Source organism: Pleurodeles waltl, chromosome 5, assembly GCF_031143425.1.
Source record: "Pleurodeles waltl isolate 20211129_DDA chromosome 5, aPleWal1.hap1.20221129, whole genome shotgun sequence".
In the NCBI taxonomy this organism is placed as follows: domain Eukaryota; kingdom Metazoa; phylum Chordata; class Amphibia; order Caudata; family Salamandridae; genus Pleurodeles; species Pleurodeles waltl.
The window spans coordinates 1,730,030,921-1,730,052,231 of record NC_090444.1 but is presented as its reverse complement, the minus strand read 5'-3'; the positions used below and the strand labels follow the sequence as shown (position 1 = coordinate 1,730,052,231).

Genomic DNA, 21,311 nt, shown 5'->3' with positions numbered 1-21,311 from the left:
GCTATTATAGTTCTGAGCATGTATGCGCCAATAAGTAAGCACACTGAGCAGGCCAACTATTTCCAAAGAGAGTTTAAGGATAGAACTTCTTGAAAAATACACTTGCAAGGTTCATTTTAGAGAACGTTTTCTAAACATGTTGGCTAAAAAGCCATAGCTTTAGCTGGCAGATCGATAGAGGGAGGTATAGATACAGCACATTAGAGACAGCAACCGTTACTCGTCATAGTATTCCTCAACACTTGTGCGTTAAAAGAACACACTATACGATGAAAGATAACCCTACTTTTAAGTAGAGTACCAGAAAATATATGAAGTGTCCCTATTTTGTGGCATTTGTTTCAGAAAAGAAAATGGCATCAGCACTGTTTTTCTGTTCCTCTCCCTTTGACAGTCCCTGCTTTAAGCAAAGTCGCCGATAGTCTGGGCCACTGATGATAGCAATTTAGAATACTGAGCCACTAGTAATTCTGTCCATTGATACTAGAGCACCGACGACACCTGGCTCAGTAAGAAGCATTATTTGCATATGAATAGCTTTGTTTGTTGATTGGCCAGTGTGTACCATGCTGGTCAGTGTTTCTGATGTTGGTGAAATAAGTAAGAGCTAATGTGCTTGAGAAAAAAGTGTGATGTAATTCACCCGTCACTGGTTTAAATCACAGCAGTGCCTACTCAAGCAAATTGGTTTACGATTTATACTAAGTGCTAAAAGATTATTTAGTTTGTGAGTGCCGTTTAAATGGGCATGTCATTATTTTATACTTATAACTGTATAATTGTAGCTATTTTGTAGTCATATAATTTCGACGCAATTGATATTTGTGTCAATTTTATTTTTTAAAGGTGTATACAATGATGGTTTAAAAGTTTATCATTCTGAAATTTTGTAACTCGGTTTTTGTTCTTTAATTGCTAATCTGGTTTTGCTTAGTATTCGGCCAAAAGTTACTGCAGTTTACTCTGGTCTTTAGTTGCTAAGTGAATCAGAAAATAAGTATTTTAATATTCACTACTTTAGTTTGACCTTTTGCCAATTACTTTTACTAACTTTTTATTTTAGTTACTGTAACGGGATTCACAAAATAGTTGGGAAGGGGCCTACATCTGTACATTATGGCTTTACTATAAATGTCTCAGAGTTCTCAATTTTTGCGGCTTCCTAAAAAGACCCAGGAGTAATCTAGGCAGATCATAGTTTTTTATGCATACTCTTTCTCCATTGGAAAGAAATTCGTACTGGAATGTTCCCTGCAATAGGAAATGACCTTGTACTCCTGCCCGAGTATACTACTGCACGTAAAACTGTTTTCCTGACTGTTTGGCCCACGTATCAATCTGATCTAGCATGTCCACATAGGCCTATGCCTGTCCCTAGTAGTGACAGTTACTTGTTCTGTGACCTGGACGGTGCACAGTGTTTGTCCTCATAGTGGGTATTGGACTAATGTCCATGCCTGGAGTGAGAGACATAAAGCAGTGGTGGCAGCATACCATTTTTGTGTGAATCTTTGGTTTGACTGGATCGTTTTCTCTGTGTTAGAGAGAGACGATCTACTGACTCTTTGTGTGTAAAGTTCCACTGTTATATGAACTCCCAAATCCTTGCACTTACGTAGGCTGGGTGCATCCCTGTGCAGTGAATGTGTTGTACATGTATGGCAGTAGGACAACTTGTGTACTATGAGTCTTCTGACCCAGACAGTGGAAGTATGTTGCCTGCATTCCTATGTCTTGGAGGGTAGAGCCCCAAATAGTAAAGTGAAGGAGGATAGAGATGGGGCTTTCTTTACTAATTCAACAAGAGCTGTTTTAGCAAAGGCTACTGATTAGTTCGCCCATAGCACCGACATTTGGTAAAGAGTAGTAGTGGAATAGCCAGACAGTCTCGTTCAAAGATAACCAACCCAATTTGGTTCTGAAGCTTTAGATAGTGGATCCACATCTGCTGACTTGAAAATGTGTACAAAAGGTGGATTCAAACCCACCCATTGTTCTAGTTCCAAGGTCTTCTTGAACAAGGATGGGATGGGATGTGAAGTGAGTGCTCTTCAGGGGACCCAAAGAGCTGCTGTGTGACTAGGGCTCACGTCTGCCTGATAGCTTGTTTCAGAGGTGACGGCTCTTAACCTGAAGTTTGCACTTTCTGCTGGTAGTCCTAAGGGCCTATAAGGCTGCTGGCCTGCTTGTTGAGAGATGGAAGGGGTCTGCCTGTCCCTGGAGGATGAGAACTGCCCAGGAGGAGAAGCCCAGCATGTTCATGGTGTAGGTAGCACCCAGGTGACTAACACAGACAGTGATGCCCAGAGCAACCTCTGCTGTGAGGGTGTCTCCCAGTCTCTTATCAGTAGATCTGAGTGACCTGCTCCAAGATTTTGCAAGAACAAGTATCACAATGTCATACAGCAATCTGCCATGATCCTGAGAGACTTGTGCTGCTGATGTTTGGAAGAGGAGCTTCATCGCTACCAAAGGAGATAGTCCTGATTGACCGCAACTTTCGAAGAACATGCCATAACAAATGACTCTGCTTGGAGGCCACAACCACTGTACCGAAGCACCAGAACACATCTATCTAGAGAGGCTGCCACTACTGAAGAAGAGTGCTGTGGTGCAGGCCTACTACACCAATACCATTCAGTGGTCCCTGACACTGCTGCCAGTTTGGGTGTGCAGATTTCATCTGCTACACTGCTACAGCTGGAATGTAGACCAGAAAGTGCAGAAGAGTCTACCGCATTAACATTAGATGGAAGGGGTAAAAGACTTTGACCTGAGTTTCACATTTGCGGAGTAGAGTTTCTAATGTAATCTGCACCTATGTCTAATCAATGTCTTAGCCCTCAGTATACTGGGAACTGTAGTACTGTGATATTGCCCATAGTGGGGAGAGGGAATACCAGCACCGTACTGAAGATCGCAACTGAGATTATAATCCTTTAAGTGGAAATCTTATTGAACTTTGTAGTATTTAGTCTTGCTGCGAGATTAAAGTACTTTCTTTTAACAGAAAGATTAGCATTAGGTTAGACAATATGCTATTGTGCCTGTTGATTGACTTTTAGGGTCTGAGTTCTTGTTCCCCACATCGCCTCCTTGAGAAACATTTGACTGCTTGCACTTGTTATACAGTGAGTCAAGGACAGAAAGGGGGATCTTGACCCAGTTTTTTGAGCCATAACAGGATAGTCCCCAGGATATCACTGGCACATGGCCTCTAGCACCTTGGTTGGTGACTGGTGGACTCCCGAATAGGGACTAGCAACTTACTCCTGCTGAATGGTAGTGTCTGCAGGGTAGACTGTGTCAGTCAGGTTGACAGATTAGCACCATTGCTCATCCCTCTATATCATTTCTTTTCTCACAGAGAAACATATGTTTTTACTGGAAGAACCTAATTTCTCTACACACTCATGAAATATCAAGTTGTTTAATTCTTTAACACAACCAGAATATGCCTTTACCCCTGCCTGTTGTAGCAGTAGTTTCAAATGTGTCCATGGTAGGAAATGCCAGGCAGCATGTTTGTGGCTTCCCACAAACATTTGAGTTTGTGAATGGCTTCATGTATTACAATGGCAACCCTTTTCAGATACCTCTAAACATAATTACTTGTGAAGGTCCTCACTAGGTGGCCAGAAATAAGTGTGGAAAGTGCAGTATATTTGCCGTGTCATCAGCAGTGGCTCTGCTGCCATGAAAGTGACCACAGACGCTGCCACCGGTTGTCTGGATGTGCCAGTGATTTGGGATCAATAGATGAAGCCAACATTTGCATGATAATGTTTGAGCATATGTTTTTACCACATTAGTCTAATGTACTATACATAGGGAAGAACTATGTGTCACAGAGGATTAGATGTGATGTAAATAGGAAGCAGCCAGACAGTAAGCAACAAGCATTGTCAAAGCCATCGTCAATGGCTTTTAGCCATGTCATATGGAGAGGTGTGGATGTATGTGGTGATGAGAAATGCAGTGTGTAGGAAGTCAAGGCATTTGTTACAGAGATCTGTGTGTGTAATCTATTGCTCACAAGTTTCAGTAATTATAAAACATCTCAGTGAGTTAATGTGCCTGCTTAAAAGCACGGCTTTTAACCTGTTGATACATTTTCAAATCCGAATAAATGGCACAGGGGAATAAATCTCACAGGGAGACAGGAGAGACGCAAACGTGGTCCCAGGAAAGGAGAAAAGAGGGGGGAAGACCGAGAAAATGAGTAGGGCAGAAGAGCAAGGATGTCAAACATTTCCCTTTTTTATAGGGAAGACACATACTCAGTTTGTTGCTGTTTTTGCATAATATTGCTGCAAGGATTTTCTGCAGCAAATGCACGTTTGCAGGCCCCACTCATCACCCAGGCATCATGTCTTAAAAGGTTCAGGTAATCAGTTTGAAATCTGGGACACCTTTTTACTACTCAAATAACAGAAGGAGGGACACTTTTATTTTATTGCTGTGGTCTGTTTTTAGGCTAGTCTAACTCTGTTGTTAAGAACCCTCTTGGGGTCCTCCAGGCCACTTACACCTCTGTATGACCACTAGAACCACGAGGTGGACATATATAGCACAAAACAGGACGCGTTGGGCAACAGACATTGGGAAAGACGGAATTTGTAATTTGGACCTAGCCTCAGCAGGATTACTCTAGTGTATGTACCTATGCCAGGCAACAGTGCTCTGCTTCTATTTGGAAGCAGTGCTTTATGGCAGGCAGACTTGACCCTGGGTTGTGATGTGTGGATGGGGAGTGGGCAGCTGTGGCCCCTGCTTTCTAATAGCCACTAATAACATTGTTCTCAATGGTGCAGGTGGTTCCTGGGAGGATGAGACGAACAAAGTTAGCCAGTGAGTTTATCATTTTATTTTAAATCACATTTAGTCAGTTTCCCTCAGGACAGACTCCTGGGCACGTTTACTTGTGCTCAGTGAAACAAAAGCCTACTTCCTCTTGATTCTTCGGAAGCATGCAGGACACAGGCATCTGAGGGCGGCCCGCTTTGTTCCATGCCCGGCTGTGATATATCATGGCATGGCCTTAGTTTTGATAATCTTTTGCTACGAGCTTCTCTGTGTTTTCCCCTTCTGCTTATCACACAGGCGTGAGGCACCCATGCCTGGCTTGAGGGGGAGGTGAGGAACAGGCCCAAAACCCTGCACTGGGAAGCACACATACCAGGAAACAGCTCTTGCAAACTTCTGTCACCAAACATCACATCTTTTAAAAAAAAATTAAAAAGGAAGTTTTTGGAGCACACTCTGCAATGTACACAAAGAACTGCATTGCCTCCCTTTTTAGGAAGCAGCCTAGTGTGAAAACCAGTCGGTCTTTTGATTGCACAGCAGATGTGACGAGATAAGAACAAGATTTATAGGCCTGGTGGTAGAAGAGCTTGGAGCAGCTAGGAAAATAAACAGTTGCTCCTGTTAACTGCTTTTGAACAATGCTAAATTGCTGACCAGTGGGTGGATACAGTACTTGGTCCCTGCTCTTGAGGAGTAGGACTCATGACAGATGCATGCCATGGACAAATGGGGGAAGAATTGGAGAGCGACAATGGAGTCAGCAAATACGAAGGCTATGGTCACAAAGTATATACAACATGTCTCGAAGAGACAGTGCAAGCGCTGTCTAGTCAAGACCTAAAAATGAGTGAAGACTTGTTCAAGGAACATTTAGCGAAAGGAAGAAAAGATACGTTTTTTTAGGGAAATAATGAAAGCAGGTTATCGACAAACATCTATAAAAAGATTGTTATGGTGACCTTGTGAGGGGGCCGGAAGAACAAATGATGTGGAAGGCAGCAAATCATTACTGTAAGGAAGATCAGAGAGGGCATTAGGGTTTGTAAAGTGACAGTGAGAGAGGATAGATGTAAAGATAACCTACCAGTATTTGAGAAGTATTACTTTGTTGAGCAGGCGCTGTTGAGCCTGGGGAAGAAGTGAGGTGAGCAGTGGAAATGAGAAATTCATGGAAAGTGGAAGTAAATTGTGAAGAAAGTACTAGAGAGAGTTGTAGCAATAAAGACATGAGAGTGTAAATGAATGATATGGATGTTTCTAAATTCAACATTAATAAAAAATACTTATTTGACAAAGGTTAAAGTTTGAGCCAGCCTATTAGTAAGTGAAAAAACAATAGTAAAATAATAAAAAAGAGAAAGACAGCTAGCAGCAAGAAAGAAAAGAACTGGCAACAATGGTAAATAGATTGAGAAAGGAATATATGATACAGAAGAAAGACAGACCTGGGTGTAATTGTGAAAGGGTTGATAACGAGAAAAATGGACTGGCCAAGAGGCATAACCATATTATGAGGAAAAAAAGGAAAGTAGAAGATCGGTGATTCGCAAATACAGAGATGATTTTGACAGCTAAGAGAAGATATGAGATAAGCAAGACAAACCGGGGACACTTAGAACTGACCCAGTGGGCAAATGAAGGAAAAAAGATCGACAATAAAACACAACACTGAAGTTTTTCTTTGTTTTAAATTTTACTGGAATCATTTGTTGCTTTCATATCCCTGAAAAAGATACTTTATTTTTGTATGTTGAAACGTATAACACTCTAAGGAGTTTTACTTTTATCTTGTATAATATGGTATTTGCATGTTTTCACGTTTATTAGTAGTAATTCATGCAAATGTGAAACTTAAAAAATGCATGCTTCAACAATAACATGCGCTACCAAACTTATTTTCAATGTAATGGAACTGCCAATTATGACATATTTGGTCTACCCTATTTTTTTGTGCAGTATATGCCAAAGTTTAACTCGATCTCAATTAGTGGCTACCACATGCAAGAGGCTGGAGCTGATGCAGTTTTGGAGCTTGCCTACACTGTTGCAGATGGTTTGGAGTACTGCAGGACTGGACTACAGGCTGGCCTCACTATTGACGAGTTTGCACCCAGGCAAGTAGTAGGAAGATATTTGTACACCTAAAGCTACATGTCTGCAAATATGAGAGCGTTCTGGATCTCAAGTCACCAGTACTGTGTTTAAAATAAAAAATACATTCAACTGAAAAATAGTTAAAAGATTAGTATTCTCTGGTAAAATTACAGCCTGGCCCACTGAAACTATGCTTGTATTTGGGGAAAATTGAAATTGTAATAATTGCAAAAGCTTAGTGAAAGTCTGGCTCTTTACAGAAAAGCTCTGTGCTCTTGAACGGTCCACGCCATGAATGTTATCACTTTGTCTATTCTTCTGATGGCACCCCCTTTCATGAGACCTCAGTAAATGTTAAATTACATCTAACGCACCCACATTTCACTGCATCAGACCCACACAGTGGGCAAAGATGCCTTAAGAGTGAACTGCCACCGAAGATGAGTAATCTAACTCCAGGCAGCCCAGTACAAAGAAACTGCAGTGCCCTGCCAGAAATCAATTTGAATAATGCCCGGTACAGATCTATAACGGGATCTAGCCAACACAATCCAAAAAAGAATCCATCGTAAAATAGTGGACTATTTTATCTTACCTTACCTACCACTTAACAGCATGACTCACCTCTGGACGTAACCAGATTCAATTGTAGCATACCTTATCGACTAATATTGAATGGCTGTAAATGATTGATGGGTGGTATTTGCATGAAAAAGGCAGATGTTTTGCTGGTGTACCCAGAAATAAAGTCTCTTTATTGCACATTTATTTTTTGAGTTTTAAAACAGCCACATGTAGTTCCATCGCAAAGACGGTCCTACAAGAAAAATTAACAGAAAGAGGCAGCGCACAGATGCTGACTGTAATATCGACAAATGTAATGCAGTAGTAAAATAATATACCAAAATAGAAGCTTGTCAACAACAATAGTAATTGCAGTCACATTTTAAGTTACCTCCCTCTGTGCTGATATAGCATGGTTTCACCTTCCCTGTAGCTCTCATCAGAAAAATAGATGAAGGCCACTATTGTATGGACTTTGGACGAAAATATTGTACCTCCTATATCCAGCCCATCTATCACCCTCCCATGCGCCTCCTATGTATGATTTGGAGATGATGATATTATCGCAGCCTACTGCCTGAATGGGGAGGGAAGCAGGAACCCTCTGTACCATCATACATTAAAGTTCTTGAAGACATAAGAAATACCCCCAAATTACATCAGAGAGATGCACTTGATGTGGATCCTGTAAATGTGTCCTTCATAAGTGACCAGTTGGTATAGCTCAGTGAACCACTCCTGATGTGTGGGCACCTGTGATGAGCGCCAGTGTTGTCAGATGCATATCTTGGCAACCCTGAAGGATGTTGACATCCATCTCTGCCAATGGGAGGACTTTTCGCCCATGTTAGTAAAGTCTTGTAGAAAGGCCAATTTGGTGGCGTCTCTGGAGGGTATAGAGTTAGCATTATGAAGTGTCCTCCATATTGAACTCCAATAGGGCCTCAGGGTAAGACAATCCAATATGTGAGCCAGAGATTTAAAGAGATGTTCTTTAAAATCTCGGTCCACATGCAGAGACAATCTTTTGGCATGTGTGTTATTTGTCAGTGTTACATAATCGCAGAAATATGTTGAAAAAGAACAGGGACAATCATTACATGAGAATCCTTGGCTGAAGAGTACACTGTTGCATTCTTCTATTTATGAAGATTTTATTGTCGAAGCTTCAGAGGATTCAGACAGTGACTTTGTTTCCTCCTCAGTGTCTTTTAATTGCTGTCAGCAGAGAACATCCTACCACAGACTCAACTCATGTGGGGTCTCTAAAGAGTCAGTCTACTTTTCATGTTCCTTGTCCTGTGAAATTGCAAATTAATAATAGTCTAGACATGAACTGCTTTCATTCTTTTTGCAACTTGTCTGATAGACTTCATTAAGTACTTTGACCCGAACTGAGCCACTGCCTTTACGACGTCTTCAGGCATAGAATCATGGCAATTGTAAATTTGATACATATTTCATGGACAAGCTTTTGTCCTGTACATCTCTCCACCAAACCCTCTCCATCAGAAAAAATAAGAATATCAAGAGAAAATACGGACTACAGGAGCCTACACTTCATGTTCAAAACCACCAAACACCACTGACTAATCCCCCTTCTGCTGTCCACCTCTGCAGTCTGTGTACTTTGTTTTGTAGCTTGTTCAAAGAAACTGCAGATGAATTCTACAGTCTGAATGAATGGCTCAACCTGTCAAGTCCCTAGCCATTGATAAGCCCAATTCCAGATTACAAAATGTACACAACGTTTCCACTAGCTGGAGGTAATCTGATCTAAAGCATGATCCAATTACATGTTATATGTTTCTATGTTACAAGTGTACTGCCTTTAAGTAGGTCTATATAATGTAAACCCTATTTAAAGTAGAAAATGCCCTGCTCGGTTCCAAAGTCTCTGCCTACCTAGACAATCTCCAGGCTCTATTCTGATCTACCCAATGTCTCGTACTGCTTATATACCTTATGTGATATAATAATCTTATCTCATTACCTTAGCAAAAAAATCAGCAACCTAGTTACTAAAAAAAGGCTCTGGCATTGATCCATAAGTACCGCCTTGCATTTTCATGGATGGTCCTGATGAAGCAGCTGACAAGAAGAAATTATGGGGAGTTCAGATAATGTGGTGTACTTTGAATGTGCTGCGGCCATGCACTTCACCGGTGCTGGTGACCATTCTGTCAATACATTGATTCACGGGAACCCATGAGGTGCATTTGAGGTGTAATGTTAACTGAAGGGTGCCATGTGAGGCTAGTTCATTAGTAAGTAGATCCTTTGATGGAGCTGTGTGTGTAAACTAGTACAAGTATTCCTAGCTGATTTTAGTGTCAATCCTTGGAAACAGTTCCACAGTTAATTGTCTGGAACCCTAGTTCCAACACAACGCAAAGGAAAGTGCATCCTGCAAGAGTTTTGGCTTATATTTTGGAACTTACCATATGATGCCTCTAGTTTTAACAAGTTCACAGATGATATTATTTGATGGTTACTGCTTCTAGCTAATCAGTTTGCAACTTAATCATATTCTTAGTTCAGAACACCAAATATTGGAATGGAAGGCCAAGAAACATTAGTGAGTTAAACCCTTGATGTAGACATCTAGAGTGATCTGCAGGCCAAGATTTTGACTTGTGGCAAGGTGAAACTTAGTCCGAAATCTTCCAAGGTCATTAAATTGAATTAAGAATTAGTGGGGCCTGTTCTGTAAATCTCTTACAAAAGGTAACAGACAGGAGCAAAATATTGTTATTGACTAAAATATTTATGCAGAGTTGTGAGCTACGTTGTAAACATCCAAAGATTAATTTATTTTTTACACACATGGTAAAATCAGCCAAGCAGTTGAGTGAGTTATTTTCATAGTAAGCACAATAATCTAGAAAGCGTTTTTGATGCACTACAAGATTCATTACAATTGGATATACATTACAGAATTTACTCCTATGCAGATTAAATGAAAGAACAATTGGTGACCTTTTACGCCTGACCAGGTTCTATCTAAAGAAACATTAATATTACTATTATTGTTATTATTATTCTTTTTGTTTAACATTTTCCATTCCAAATACAGTAGTACAATGCTTCAAGTTTAACAAACTGCATTGCCTAATTTTTATCAAATACGTCCAAAACTCCCTTTTCCTCCCCCGTACCTCGGCTCCACTGAATCAAATATGTTGATTTATCATCATAGGTACAATTCTGTGCATTGTACAGGGGACATCAAATCGAAGCGCGTGGTCAGTAGCATACCAACTCTGCCATCATTCCCAACCCCACCACAGATTACTCACTCTGGGCAGAAAGTTCACACCATTATACCCACCTATGGAGGCAGCGCGTCCAGGGGCTTCAGGAGCTCAGTAAGCATCTCCGTCCATGCTCTCAAGTCATCCTCCAGTTTATTATCTCGCATGTTTTACACATACGGCACCATTCAGCCAGTGCCCATTCAGCTATGTCTCTCATCCAGTCTTTTAGGACAGGTATGGTAGGGGACAACTAGCACATGACGATTCTAAGTTTGGCTAATACCTAAAAGAACTTCTTCTTTTTGACCGTGAGAAGACCCAGCAGACACTGTCTGGCATCTCAGGGACATTCCAACCTTAAGAATTGCTTCCCAGTAGTACATAAGCACCAGACATCCCCAAATCATGTGCATGAAGTCTGCCTTTAGTGCAGAGCATTGGGGGCAGGAAGAAGGCCTCGTCGGGTAGATAGCATGTAGTGTACTTGGTGTAAGATAAACTTGGTGCACCACATTATATTGGAGTAGTTTAAACCTTCCATTAGTGGGTGTGGTTTTCACCCCAACATGGATCTTCTCCCAATTTTTAGGTGTGAGGAAAATGTTCTGGTAGACCCGCCACTTGGCCTACACCAGCAGCTCACCCAGCAGCACATCCTTTCTCAGTACTCTGTATAAATGTGAGAGCAGTTTCCGGACACCAGACATTTTTAATAGCATTCCCAAAGTTTGGGGGTACCCTGGGGACCTCAGGGAAGGATGGCTGTTGCCGTAATGTTTGCATAGAGCAGGAACTGCCCCGTGCCCAGTTGGAATGTGTCCATGGCATCTATCATTGTGATAAATCTGTTGTTGGAATAACGGTCCCACAAGAGCTCATATCCACCGGCCCTCCATTTATTATTAGACATTGTCTGGTTAATGAGTTTAAAGGGATGCATTGTCTAAATGGGCATATCTGGTGTGTAGGGGGCCCTCTTCAGGGCAAGTCTGACCGCTGCTTCCTACTCATCACATACTTGTCGGACTGGCCATGGCAGCACATCTGGGACACCCTCCTCTGTCATTAAGAGCTCAGTCCGGGGGACTTCGCCACACGTGTCACTCAGTAGCTGACGCCCCTAGTTTTTGTGTTCATCAACCCTGTATACCACATGCTGCAGTTGCGCTGCTATATAATATAGTTCTAGTGTCACCCAAGTACATTTAGTGTGGTTAGGTTAACTCTCTTTCTCCCAGTGGCCCACAGGAGTTCAGCATTCATCCTGTCTAGTTTACTAAAGAGTCATTTACAGATCTCATACATTGTTCCCTGTAACACATAAACACTGAGGCAGTATGATAATTTTGACTAGTACCAGTTTCCCCATGAGCGAGAGAGTAAGCGTATTCCAGAATGTCACCGCAGATGTCATGTTCTCCACCACTCTACTTATATTGGCAGCCTCAAACTCCACCTCACTCTGAGTAATCCTGATCGCAAGATACCTAACCATTTTTGGCTACCTTGGGAGGTCCAGTTTCGGAAAATCCTGCTAGGCTGAACCACCCAATTGTCCCATTGGAAATAATTTTGATTTGGTTCTGTTAACACGCAACTCAGACACATTACTGAACTCAGCAAGCATGGGCAGCATTATTGGAACTGAGTAGAGTGGTTGGTGTAAGCAAATTAATGTGTCTCCGCATAAATGGAGACCATGTGGGTATTTCCTCCCACCCTTATCCCACAACCCCCCCAGTGTCCAGCACAGTCTACACGCCAGTGGCTCCATCACTAATGCAAAGAGCAGGAGCGATAAGGGACAGACCTGTCTGGTAACACTCTGTAGGGTAAACTGCTGCAACACTGTGCTACTTACTCTCACCCGTGCAACAGGGGCCCGTAGAGCAACTGCATCCAACAAACATACATTTCTCCAATGCCCACTTTCCTCAGGGTCCTCCACAGAAATTTTCAGGAAAAGTAATCGAAGGCCTGTTCAGTATCCAGGAGTGCCTCTGCATATTGGTCCTCCGCAATAGTCTGCTCATGCAGAGCAAAGGACAGTATATTTCTCCCGGGTATAAACCTGCATTGGTCCTACCGGAGCAATTGTGGTAGATGCTTCATCAATTGCGTTGCAAAACACATAATAAGTATTTTTGCATCCACATTGAGCATCGACAGGGGGCAGTACGAAGACACCCTCTCATTGTCCCTGTCAGGTTTGGGGATTATGACAGCCAGCGCCTCTCTCATAGAGGCCGGTAGCAGTAATTTTTCATAAGCCTCATCATAAACTTTTTGTACCCCCACCCGCTATACTCCGCAACCTCCTCTTGTAAAATTCGTCTGGTAGGCCATTCCCCACCCCGGGGTCTCAGCGGTCCGCAACACTATAATTCCAACCATGGTTTCCTCTCTTGTTATAAGGTGTCCAGAGTGTCCCTCTCTTCCCTAGTCAGGGAAGTAATTTCTAGTTTGGCCAGGTACATTTCTCCAGCTGAAGACATATCTTCAGATGGCGCCACATACATCAACTTCAAGAGATTGGCAATGACCCACACAATACCCTCCTGTGAGTTTACTATCCGACTTTGTGCGTCACAGATCCCTACAATGGGAGGGTACTGTGTTTTATTCTAGGGAAGCGTGGCTAAGATCCTACTCGCTTCATCCCCTGCCATATTCAGTCGTTGCCTGTAGCTAGAGTGGGCAAACTTATCCAACCTGTCCCAAGTTTTAAGCAGGTCCGCTTACACTCGTTCAATTCATTTAAAACTCGGGGTCGTTCAATCACCTCATGCTCATACGCTTCTCCAGAGCATCCAGAGACCTAGACAGCTGCTGTTTTACCCCATACGTAACCTTCAGCCATTCTACCCATAGCACAACTTTCATGGCATCCCATTCGACTGCCCTGGTTGATGCAGCACCTCAGTTCTTGGTAAAGTATTGCTTCAGGGTTCCAGTTAGCGCATCAGCAAACACCAGATCTGACAGGGCCTCTGCCTGCAGTCTCCACAAAGGTATCCAGGGGCCTTCCCGCTCATCCTAAAAGTAACCATTAGGTGTGAGAGATCTGAGATATATCATGCCAAATAAGAGACTTCATTTACACATTGCATCATGGCGTCAGACAATAGACAATAATCTTTGCGACTATCGGGCCTGTGGCAGGCACGTAACATAAATTCTCTTTAGATTGAGGAAAACGCACCCTCCAGATGTCTTGTAGGCCTAATCCCATCATAGTCCCCGTGAGGGTGCTAGTCATCGCTGGTTTGGTACCCCAGCGAGGGGGAAACCGGTCCAAACCTCCACCCAGAACACAGTTGAGGTCCCTTGCCAATATTAATCCAGGTCCCACATATTCAGTGGCAGCACCCATCACCGTCCCGAAGAACCCAGCGTCATCTATGCTAGGGGCATATACATTTATCAGACAGATGTCCCTGTTGTCCAGTGCCCCAGAGACTATGACATAGCGACCTTGTTGGTCCGTATTTATCCCTTTAGCTACAAAGGGGAATCAGGGCCCCCATCGCATAGCTAGAATACAAAGTGGCAAATATTTGTCCCCTCCATCTGCGCCTAAGTTTTGTCATACATGCTCCCCATGTGTGGGACTTCTGCAGGAAGGCTACAGTGATCCCATAATGCCTAAGATAAGAGTGCACCCTGTGTCTGTAACGGGCTGCCCCAACCCCTGGACATTCCAGGTGACTAACGTCCAGGTAATAGCCATAACCCTTACAGTACAGCAGGCCCCCCTTCCCCCTGTGCTCCACATTCAAAATGCCCCCACCCTACAATCACCGCAAACAATATAGGTCGTGAGTCATCAGTATAGAGCCAGTCTCCCACATTCACTAATTTTCCTTTAAGAAACAAAAACAATCCAAAACACCCCCGACCCCCATGGACAGTGAGGCCAAACAACCGCAGTCACAACAAGCAAGGCCAGCCTCTAGGTCCCTCTCTCCCCCCTTTGAGGTCAAAGCCTCAATACAGGTAGGTGCTTTGAGCTGAGGGCCTGGCATCCCCTCTGAGTCGGTGAGGCTGGAGGCTCTCATCCATCTCAAGAGGACCAAAGCCCACCAGAGCCCTCGCCGGCAATAGTTGTTGCCAAAGTGCAACTGCTCTTGGAATAAAGCATATCAACATCTATTAGGCAGCCTAAACAGCCTCTTCCCCCTTAAGCTGTGACCTCTGGTGCAATCAAAGTCATCAGAGACATTATCATACTCATCCCCACATCTCAGTTCCCCTCTAACCCCCGCCCCCAAACAGCAAACGGAGGGAGGGGGACACAGGAGAGAGGCTGCATACTAGTTGCTTGACAATAAAAAGGCACATCATAAGAGCAGTCTACTTTTTATTATTATTATTGTTGTTATTATTAATACTACCACCACTACTACTGCTAGTACCGTATAGTAATTTATCATCTAGTGACCAAATAAAGTTTTCATTGCTGCTTTGATTACAGATTGTCTTTCTTCTGGGGAATCGGTATGAACTTCTACATGGAAATAGCAAAGATGAGAGCAGGGCGACGTCTTTGGGCCCATTTAATACAGAAGAACTTTCAACCAAAGGACTCCAAATCTCTTTTACTTAGAGCTCATTGCCAGACGTCTGGCTGGTCACTTACAGAACAGGTGGGAGTTAAAAAAGTTTTTTTTTACTATAACAAAGTCTTTTTGGAATGTAAATTAATCTGATGTCTGTTTTGAAGCTGTGTCTCTGACCCGTTCTTCCTAGATGTTTGAAACAATGTGACCTTTTATACGGTATAAGACACTGATCCAATTAAGACTATGGCCCTCATTACAACCCTGGCGGTTGGTGTTAAAGTGGCAGTAACACCGCCAACAGGCCGGCAGTAATTACCACCAAATTATGACCATGGCGGTGTTATCTCCGACAGACAGCCACTTCACCACACCGACCACCGGTGCGGAAACAGGCACCACGCTGGTAGCCGCCTACAGCCAGGTAGAAGTCAGTGTTCCGCCCACCATATTATGACAACACAATCCGCCACCTTTTCCGGGGCGGTACCAACTACATCAAAAGTCTGGCGGAAACAGACCTCAGAAGGGAAAGGCCTCACCATTGGAGACACAGGGAACAACCACGCCACCAAGGAGCCCGAGCTGCAAATCTTTTCAATGATCTTTTACGTCCTGCTCCACCACGAACACCAACTACAGGGAAGACGACCACAGTGAGTACAGCCACCTAGTGAACGGGGAGGGGGGAGGAAAAAGAGAGTGACACACACATGCAACACACATCCCCACCCCAAACACCATACACACATACAGCTGCATTACTAAAACATATTGCAAGGACAACAGGAATGTGATAAAGTGAGTGTAATAATATAAATACAGTAGAAATACGAAAATGCAATGTAACTGGTAAATACATATGTACAGTTCAAGGGACACTGCCCTGTCCTCATTGTGCATGGGCCACAAGCCAAAGTCCAATGCCCCACCTGTCACCGGCAGCAGCACGGAGAGACCACTGCAGGGGCATCAGTTGGAAAATAGGCAGGCACCTCAGGGGGATGGGGAACAGGGGAGCACCTCAGCCAGCAGATGATAGAAGACCACTGGTTCTAGAGGGGGCAACATGCCCTGTGCTTGGTCCTGAAGAGTGCAAGGCCACAGTCTCTCAAGTGGGTGACTTGCCCACTGGCTCTGGAGGGGCCATCGTGCCCTGTGCTCTTGATCCTGGGGAGGCTGGGGTAAATGGGTGTCCTACCCACTGGTTCTGGAGGGGGCATCATGCCCTGTGCTCTTGATCCTGGGGAGTGCAAGGTCACAGTCTCTCAGATGGGTGTCATACCCACTGGATTTGCAGAGGGCAGGCTGCACAGCAGCCCATGGACGCTGGACTACTTACCGTCCGCCGATGGTGGCGGCTGCTCAGTGGTGGTGGTGGTGCTGCTGATGGTGGTGGGGTGATGCTCCAGTCCATCCCCTGCAGTCTCGGATGGCTGCCCAATGGTGGTGGTGGTGGTGCTGCTGCTGGTGGGGGGAAGCTCCAGCCCATCCCCTGCAGCCTCGGACGGCTGCACAACCACGGTTGGTGATAGGGTCTCCGTCTGAATCCCTGCACCAGGCCCTTACCCTTCCTGGCAGAAGCTGGGGCTGGCTCCTTGCCCTTCCTGGCAGCAGCTGGGGCTGGCACCTTGCCCTTCCTGGCAGCAGCTGGAGCTAGCTCCTTGGTCTTCCGGCCCGCAGCTGGGGCAGGCACCCTTTCCTTGTGGCTGCCTGATGCAGGCTCCTTCACCCTCTGGACATGTGCCCGGGATCCTTTCCCACCACGAGTAGGTGTGGAGGCTACTGGGCCCGTGGACTGGGTGGCTGAGGTGCTTGCTAGGGTTTTTGCCACCCTGGCCATACGTGAAGGACATGGGGGGGGGGAGATAAGAGGTCAGTGGTGGAGAGGAAAAACTTCTTAGGGACATTGGGGTGGGAAGCGGGAGAAGGTTTGGGAGTGGAGGAAGAGGGAGTGGTTTTAGGAGGTGTCTGTCTGCTGAGTTTGGGTGCAGGTGCATGGGCTGGATGGCTGTTGGGTGTCTGAGTGCTTGTGTTTGCATACCTTGGGGGGGGGGCAGACACAGTGGGAGAGGAAACAGGGGACGTGTTGCATGGCTGTTGTGGTGTTGTTTGCCAATTAGGTGTGTGTTCTGATAGGTGTGCTAGTGATGGCGGTAGTGGAAGAGGATGTAGTGCATGCAGGTGTGAGTGTAGACGCAACTGGGAGGGAGGTAGAGGAGGAGGGGGCCTCAGTGGAGGCAGTGAATGTTGGTATGTTTGCATCTGGATGGTGTTTGTGTGAGTGCCTGTGGGATGATGTGTGGTGCTTGTGTTTGCCTGAGCCACTCCTGTGTGTTGTCTTGGGTGCATGCTCGTCTGCCTGTGTGCTTGGGATTGTGCTTGGGATAGCTTGGGGTTGAGGGGAATGGGATTGGGTAGAGGATGTTGGAGGGTGGACACAGGGACAGTGGCTGCCATCAGAGAGGCGGCCAGAGCCTGGATTGATCTCTGTTGGGCCGCCAAGCCAGTGTGAATGCCCTCCAGGAATGCATTAGTCTGTTGCATTTGGGCTGCCAGCCCCTGGATGGCATTCACAATGGTTGACTGCCCTACAGAGATGGATCGCAAAGGTCAGTAGCCTCCTCACTCAGGGCAGCAGGGCTAACTGGGACAGGGCCAGAGGTGCCTGGGGCGAAGGAGTTGCCCACCCTCCCAGGTGAGCGGGCACAGGCAACTCACTGAGGGGCTGCTGGGAGGGTGGTGCTGGCACAGGGGGTGTCAGCTGTACCTGTAGCTGGGGTGGTCACAGAGGTGTCCGCCACCACCAGGGAGCTTCCATCGGAGGAGGTATCTGTGTCTGAACTGTCCCCTCCAGTCTCCGCCGTGGTGCTCCCCTCGCCCTCCGTCCCACTGGTGCCCTCACCGTCGGGGGACTCTGCCTCCTAGGTCCTGTGGGATGCAGCTCCCTCCGACGTCTGTAGCTCTGCTCCTCCGCCAGATGATGCTAATGCACATAAGGACAGGATGACAAAACAAGAAAGGGGGGGTAGAGAGACAAAGGATACACTTGGTCAATGGCTGCACCAACACCACGGTTGGCGTACACACCACCCTCACAGACAGGAAACACCCCTACACACATTGCATTGCACTACCAGTGATATTGCTAGCTACCAAGGCATGGGGAGGGGCCCACACTGCCAAATGCAGCACACCTGGGACCCACGCAGACCTGACCAGTAGTGGATGCCTAAGAGCTAGGTAGCAGGACTATCCCTTCAGGACCGTTGCCACAAGGGGACCTATTCTGCAATGTCAGGCCTGGCCTAGGGGCACCCACAGACCCATGTCCCCCACCCGGATACCACCCTACCATGCGTAAGTTGTAATGATGGGAACTGTGCTCACCTCCATGTAGCTGCTGTGATGCCCTCAAGCGCCCATCCAGCTCCGCATAGGCCACCGCCAGTATGCGGGACATCGGGGGGGGTCAGCTGGGCCTCCGATGTCTTCCGTGCCCATCGTTTCAGGTCCTCCCACCGTTTCCGACAGTGGGTGCTCCGCCTGCAATAGACCCCGAAGGTCCGCACGTCCTTGGCGATGGCACACCATATACCCTTCTTTTGATGGGCGCTGACCTGCAGAGGAAATGAACACAGGAAATAGTATCAGTCAGAGCATCCTGCCTGTTACACATATGGCCCACCATACTCCTTCACAACACCATTTGCACACACATGGCCCAGCACACATGCTGTACACTGCCCAGGGGATATCCACCTATGCCCCTACACAAAGCCTTCACACACACCACCCCATGCATTCATGCCACATGCATCGTGCCCACAGTGTACTTACCTGTTGGTCTGGAGGCCCATACAGCAGTCCGTACTGGGGTAGGACCCCATCCACCAGTCGCTCCAACTCCGCCGAGGTGAAGGCAGGGGCCCTTTACCCACTCACACGGGCCATGGTAGGTTCCCGACACAGGTCACAGCAGCGCATGCAGTGTGGGACCTCTCCTGTTGAAGGTCAGGTTGCAAGTGAGTGATCAGATAGAAAATGGCGGTTACGTCCACGGCGGTGCATACCGTCACTGCCGGCGTACATCATCATTGGCCACTGTAACTCATAGGGCCCAATGTTAACCAATGAGAAATTGCACGGCAGTTCCCGACCGCCTCCCGCAACGGCGCACAACGTCAGCGGAATTGCCTCATTTCCACCTGTCCCTCCACACAGGACAGGCGGATGCCATTTCAGGGAGAGGGGGGGGGGGCAGATAAAAACTGCGTCACAGTTAAAATTGGACATACAGAACAATCACACTTAACCATTAAAATGTAAGATCATGCATTGTACTGTTGTGGCTCCAATATTCAGTTTGTGACTGGCTCCCCACTCTTTTGCCCCATAGATTGCAATCGCTGTGGATGGATAGGAGATGGCGACATACTCCTGTGTACAGGCTCCTGATGGACTTAGCAACAATGGAGGACAGGCTCATTAGCCTCACCTATAGACTTGAGAGGGCCACAATCACAGAGCTGTGTGCCCAATTGGAGCCTGACCTGATATCTGCTATCCGTCACCCCACTAGGATCCCCCTCTTGTACAAGTCCTATCTGTGCTCCATTTCCTGGCAACTGGTTCTTTCCAAGTGACAGTGGGCTTGGCAGCAGGAATGTCACAGCCAATGTTCTCAATAGTGCTGACCAGAGTGTTGTCTGCCCTGATTAAACACATGCGCAGCTACATTGTTTCCCCCCCAAGTGGAGGATTTGGCCACAGTGAAGGCTGACTTCTATGCAATGGGACATATCTCCAACATAATTGGGGCGATTGATGGAGCACATATTGCAATTGTCGTCCTCCCCCCCTTCGAAAAGAACAGGTATTCAGAAATCATAAGAGTTTCCACTCTGTGAATGTCCAGATGGTGCGCTTGGTGGACCAGTACATCTCCTATGTCAATGCAAAGTATCCTGGGTCTGTGCATGATGCCTTTATCCTGAGAAATAGCTGCATCCCAAATATGATGGCCCAACTACAGAGGCACCGGGTGTGGCTATTATTTGAGCCCTGGTTCCCACCCAGTATATGTTGGTGTATGGGTATGGTGTGGGCCATTTAGGATAATCTGTGGCTAAATGTTGCCCCTCGATATTTGCAGGTGACTCTGGTGACCCCAACCTATCATGGCTACTGACCCCTGTGAGGAATGCCAGGACAAGAGCGAACAAGAAGGATAATCGAACAAACCTCTGACCTCCTGAAGGCCAGTTTCAAGTGCCTCCATCTAACTGGTGGATTCTCACCCAAGAAGGTCTTCCAGATAATCGTGACATGCTGCATGTTGCATAACCTTGCCTTGAGACGCCATCTGCCTTTTCTGCAGGATGAGGAGTCTGGAGATGGCCATGTGGCAGTGAGGATAAGGAGTCAGAGGATGAGGATGAGGATGAGGACAACAGAACAGCAGTGATCAGACAATACTTACAATGACACACAGGTAAGACAGTGTTACTTCACATTTCATTTTCATTAATTTGATTATCTTTGGCACTGGCATGCTGATATTTCCCACTTCCATGCCCACTCACTGTACCCTTTGGGATTTCATTTTGCAGATGTTGGTGCCCCCTTATCGCTCCTGATGTGATCGCTGCAGGAACCTACAGGTTTTTCCTATGTGAACGATACTGTACAGTTGAATAGCAATGCTTGTACCTGGTTAAACGAATATATACTTAAAAAATATGACCTACTCCATACTTGTATTTTTCAAAGTGTGTTAATTGAAGTGCTAAAAAGAAGAGGGGCAAGTGTATTGTGATGGGGTGATGATGGAGGAAAGTCCAGGGTATTGTTCCAGTCTTTGTAGCACAGGTGCATTGTCCAATGGGACATAGGAAGGGGAGCAATGGCAGTTCAAGGTGGACAGGGTGAGAGGTTGGGACACAAGAGGGAGAATTAGGAGTCATTTCCAGGCGGGGGTCTTGGCAATAGTCTCTGGCTTCTGCCTAGATCGCAGGGAATGATTGTG

At 45.8% G+C, this 21,311-nt stretch overlaps 1 protein-coding gene across 4 annotated transcripts in view; it reads left to right on the top strand.

The window, feature by feature from the left end:
* MMUT (methylmalonyl-CoA mutase) overlaps nt 1-21,311 on the top strand; it is a 197,334-nt gene that overhangs the window by 66,331 nt on the left and 109,692 nt on the right. For all 4 annotated transcript variants that reach the window (XM_069236109.1, XM_069236112.1, XM_069236111.1 and 1 more), the window contains exons 4-5: nt 6,766-6,923; nt 15,199-15,370. In XM_069236109.1, coding sequence (XP_069092210.1) covers nt 6,766-6,923; nt 15,199-15,370 — 330 coding nt within the window. The remainder of the gene's footprint in view (nt 1-6,765; nt 6,924-15,198; nt 15,371-21,311) is intronic.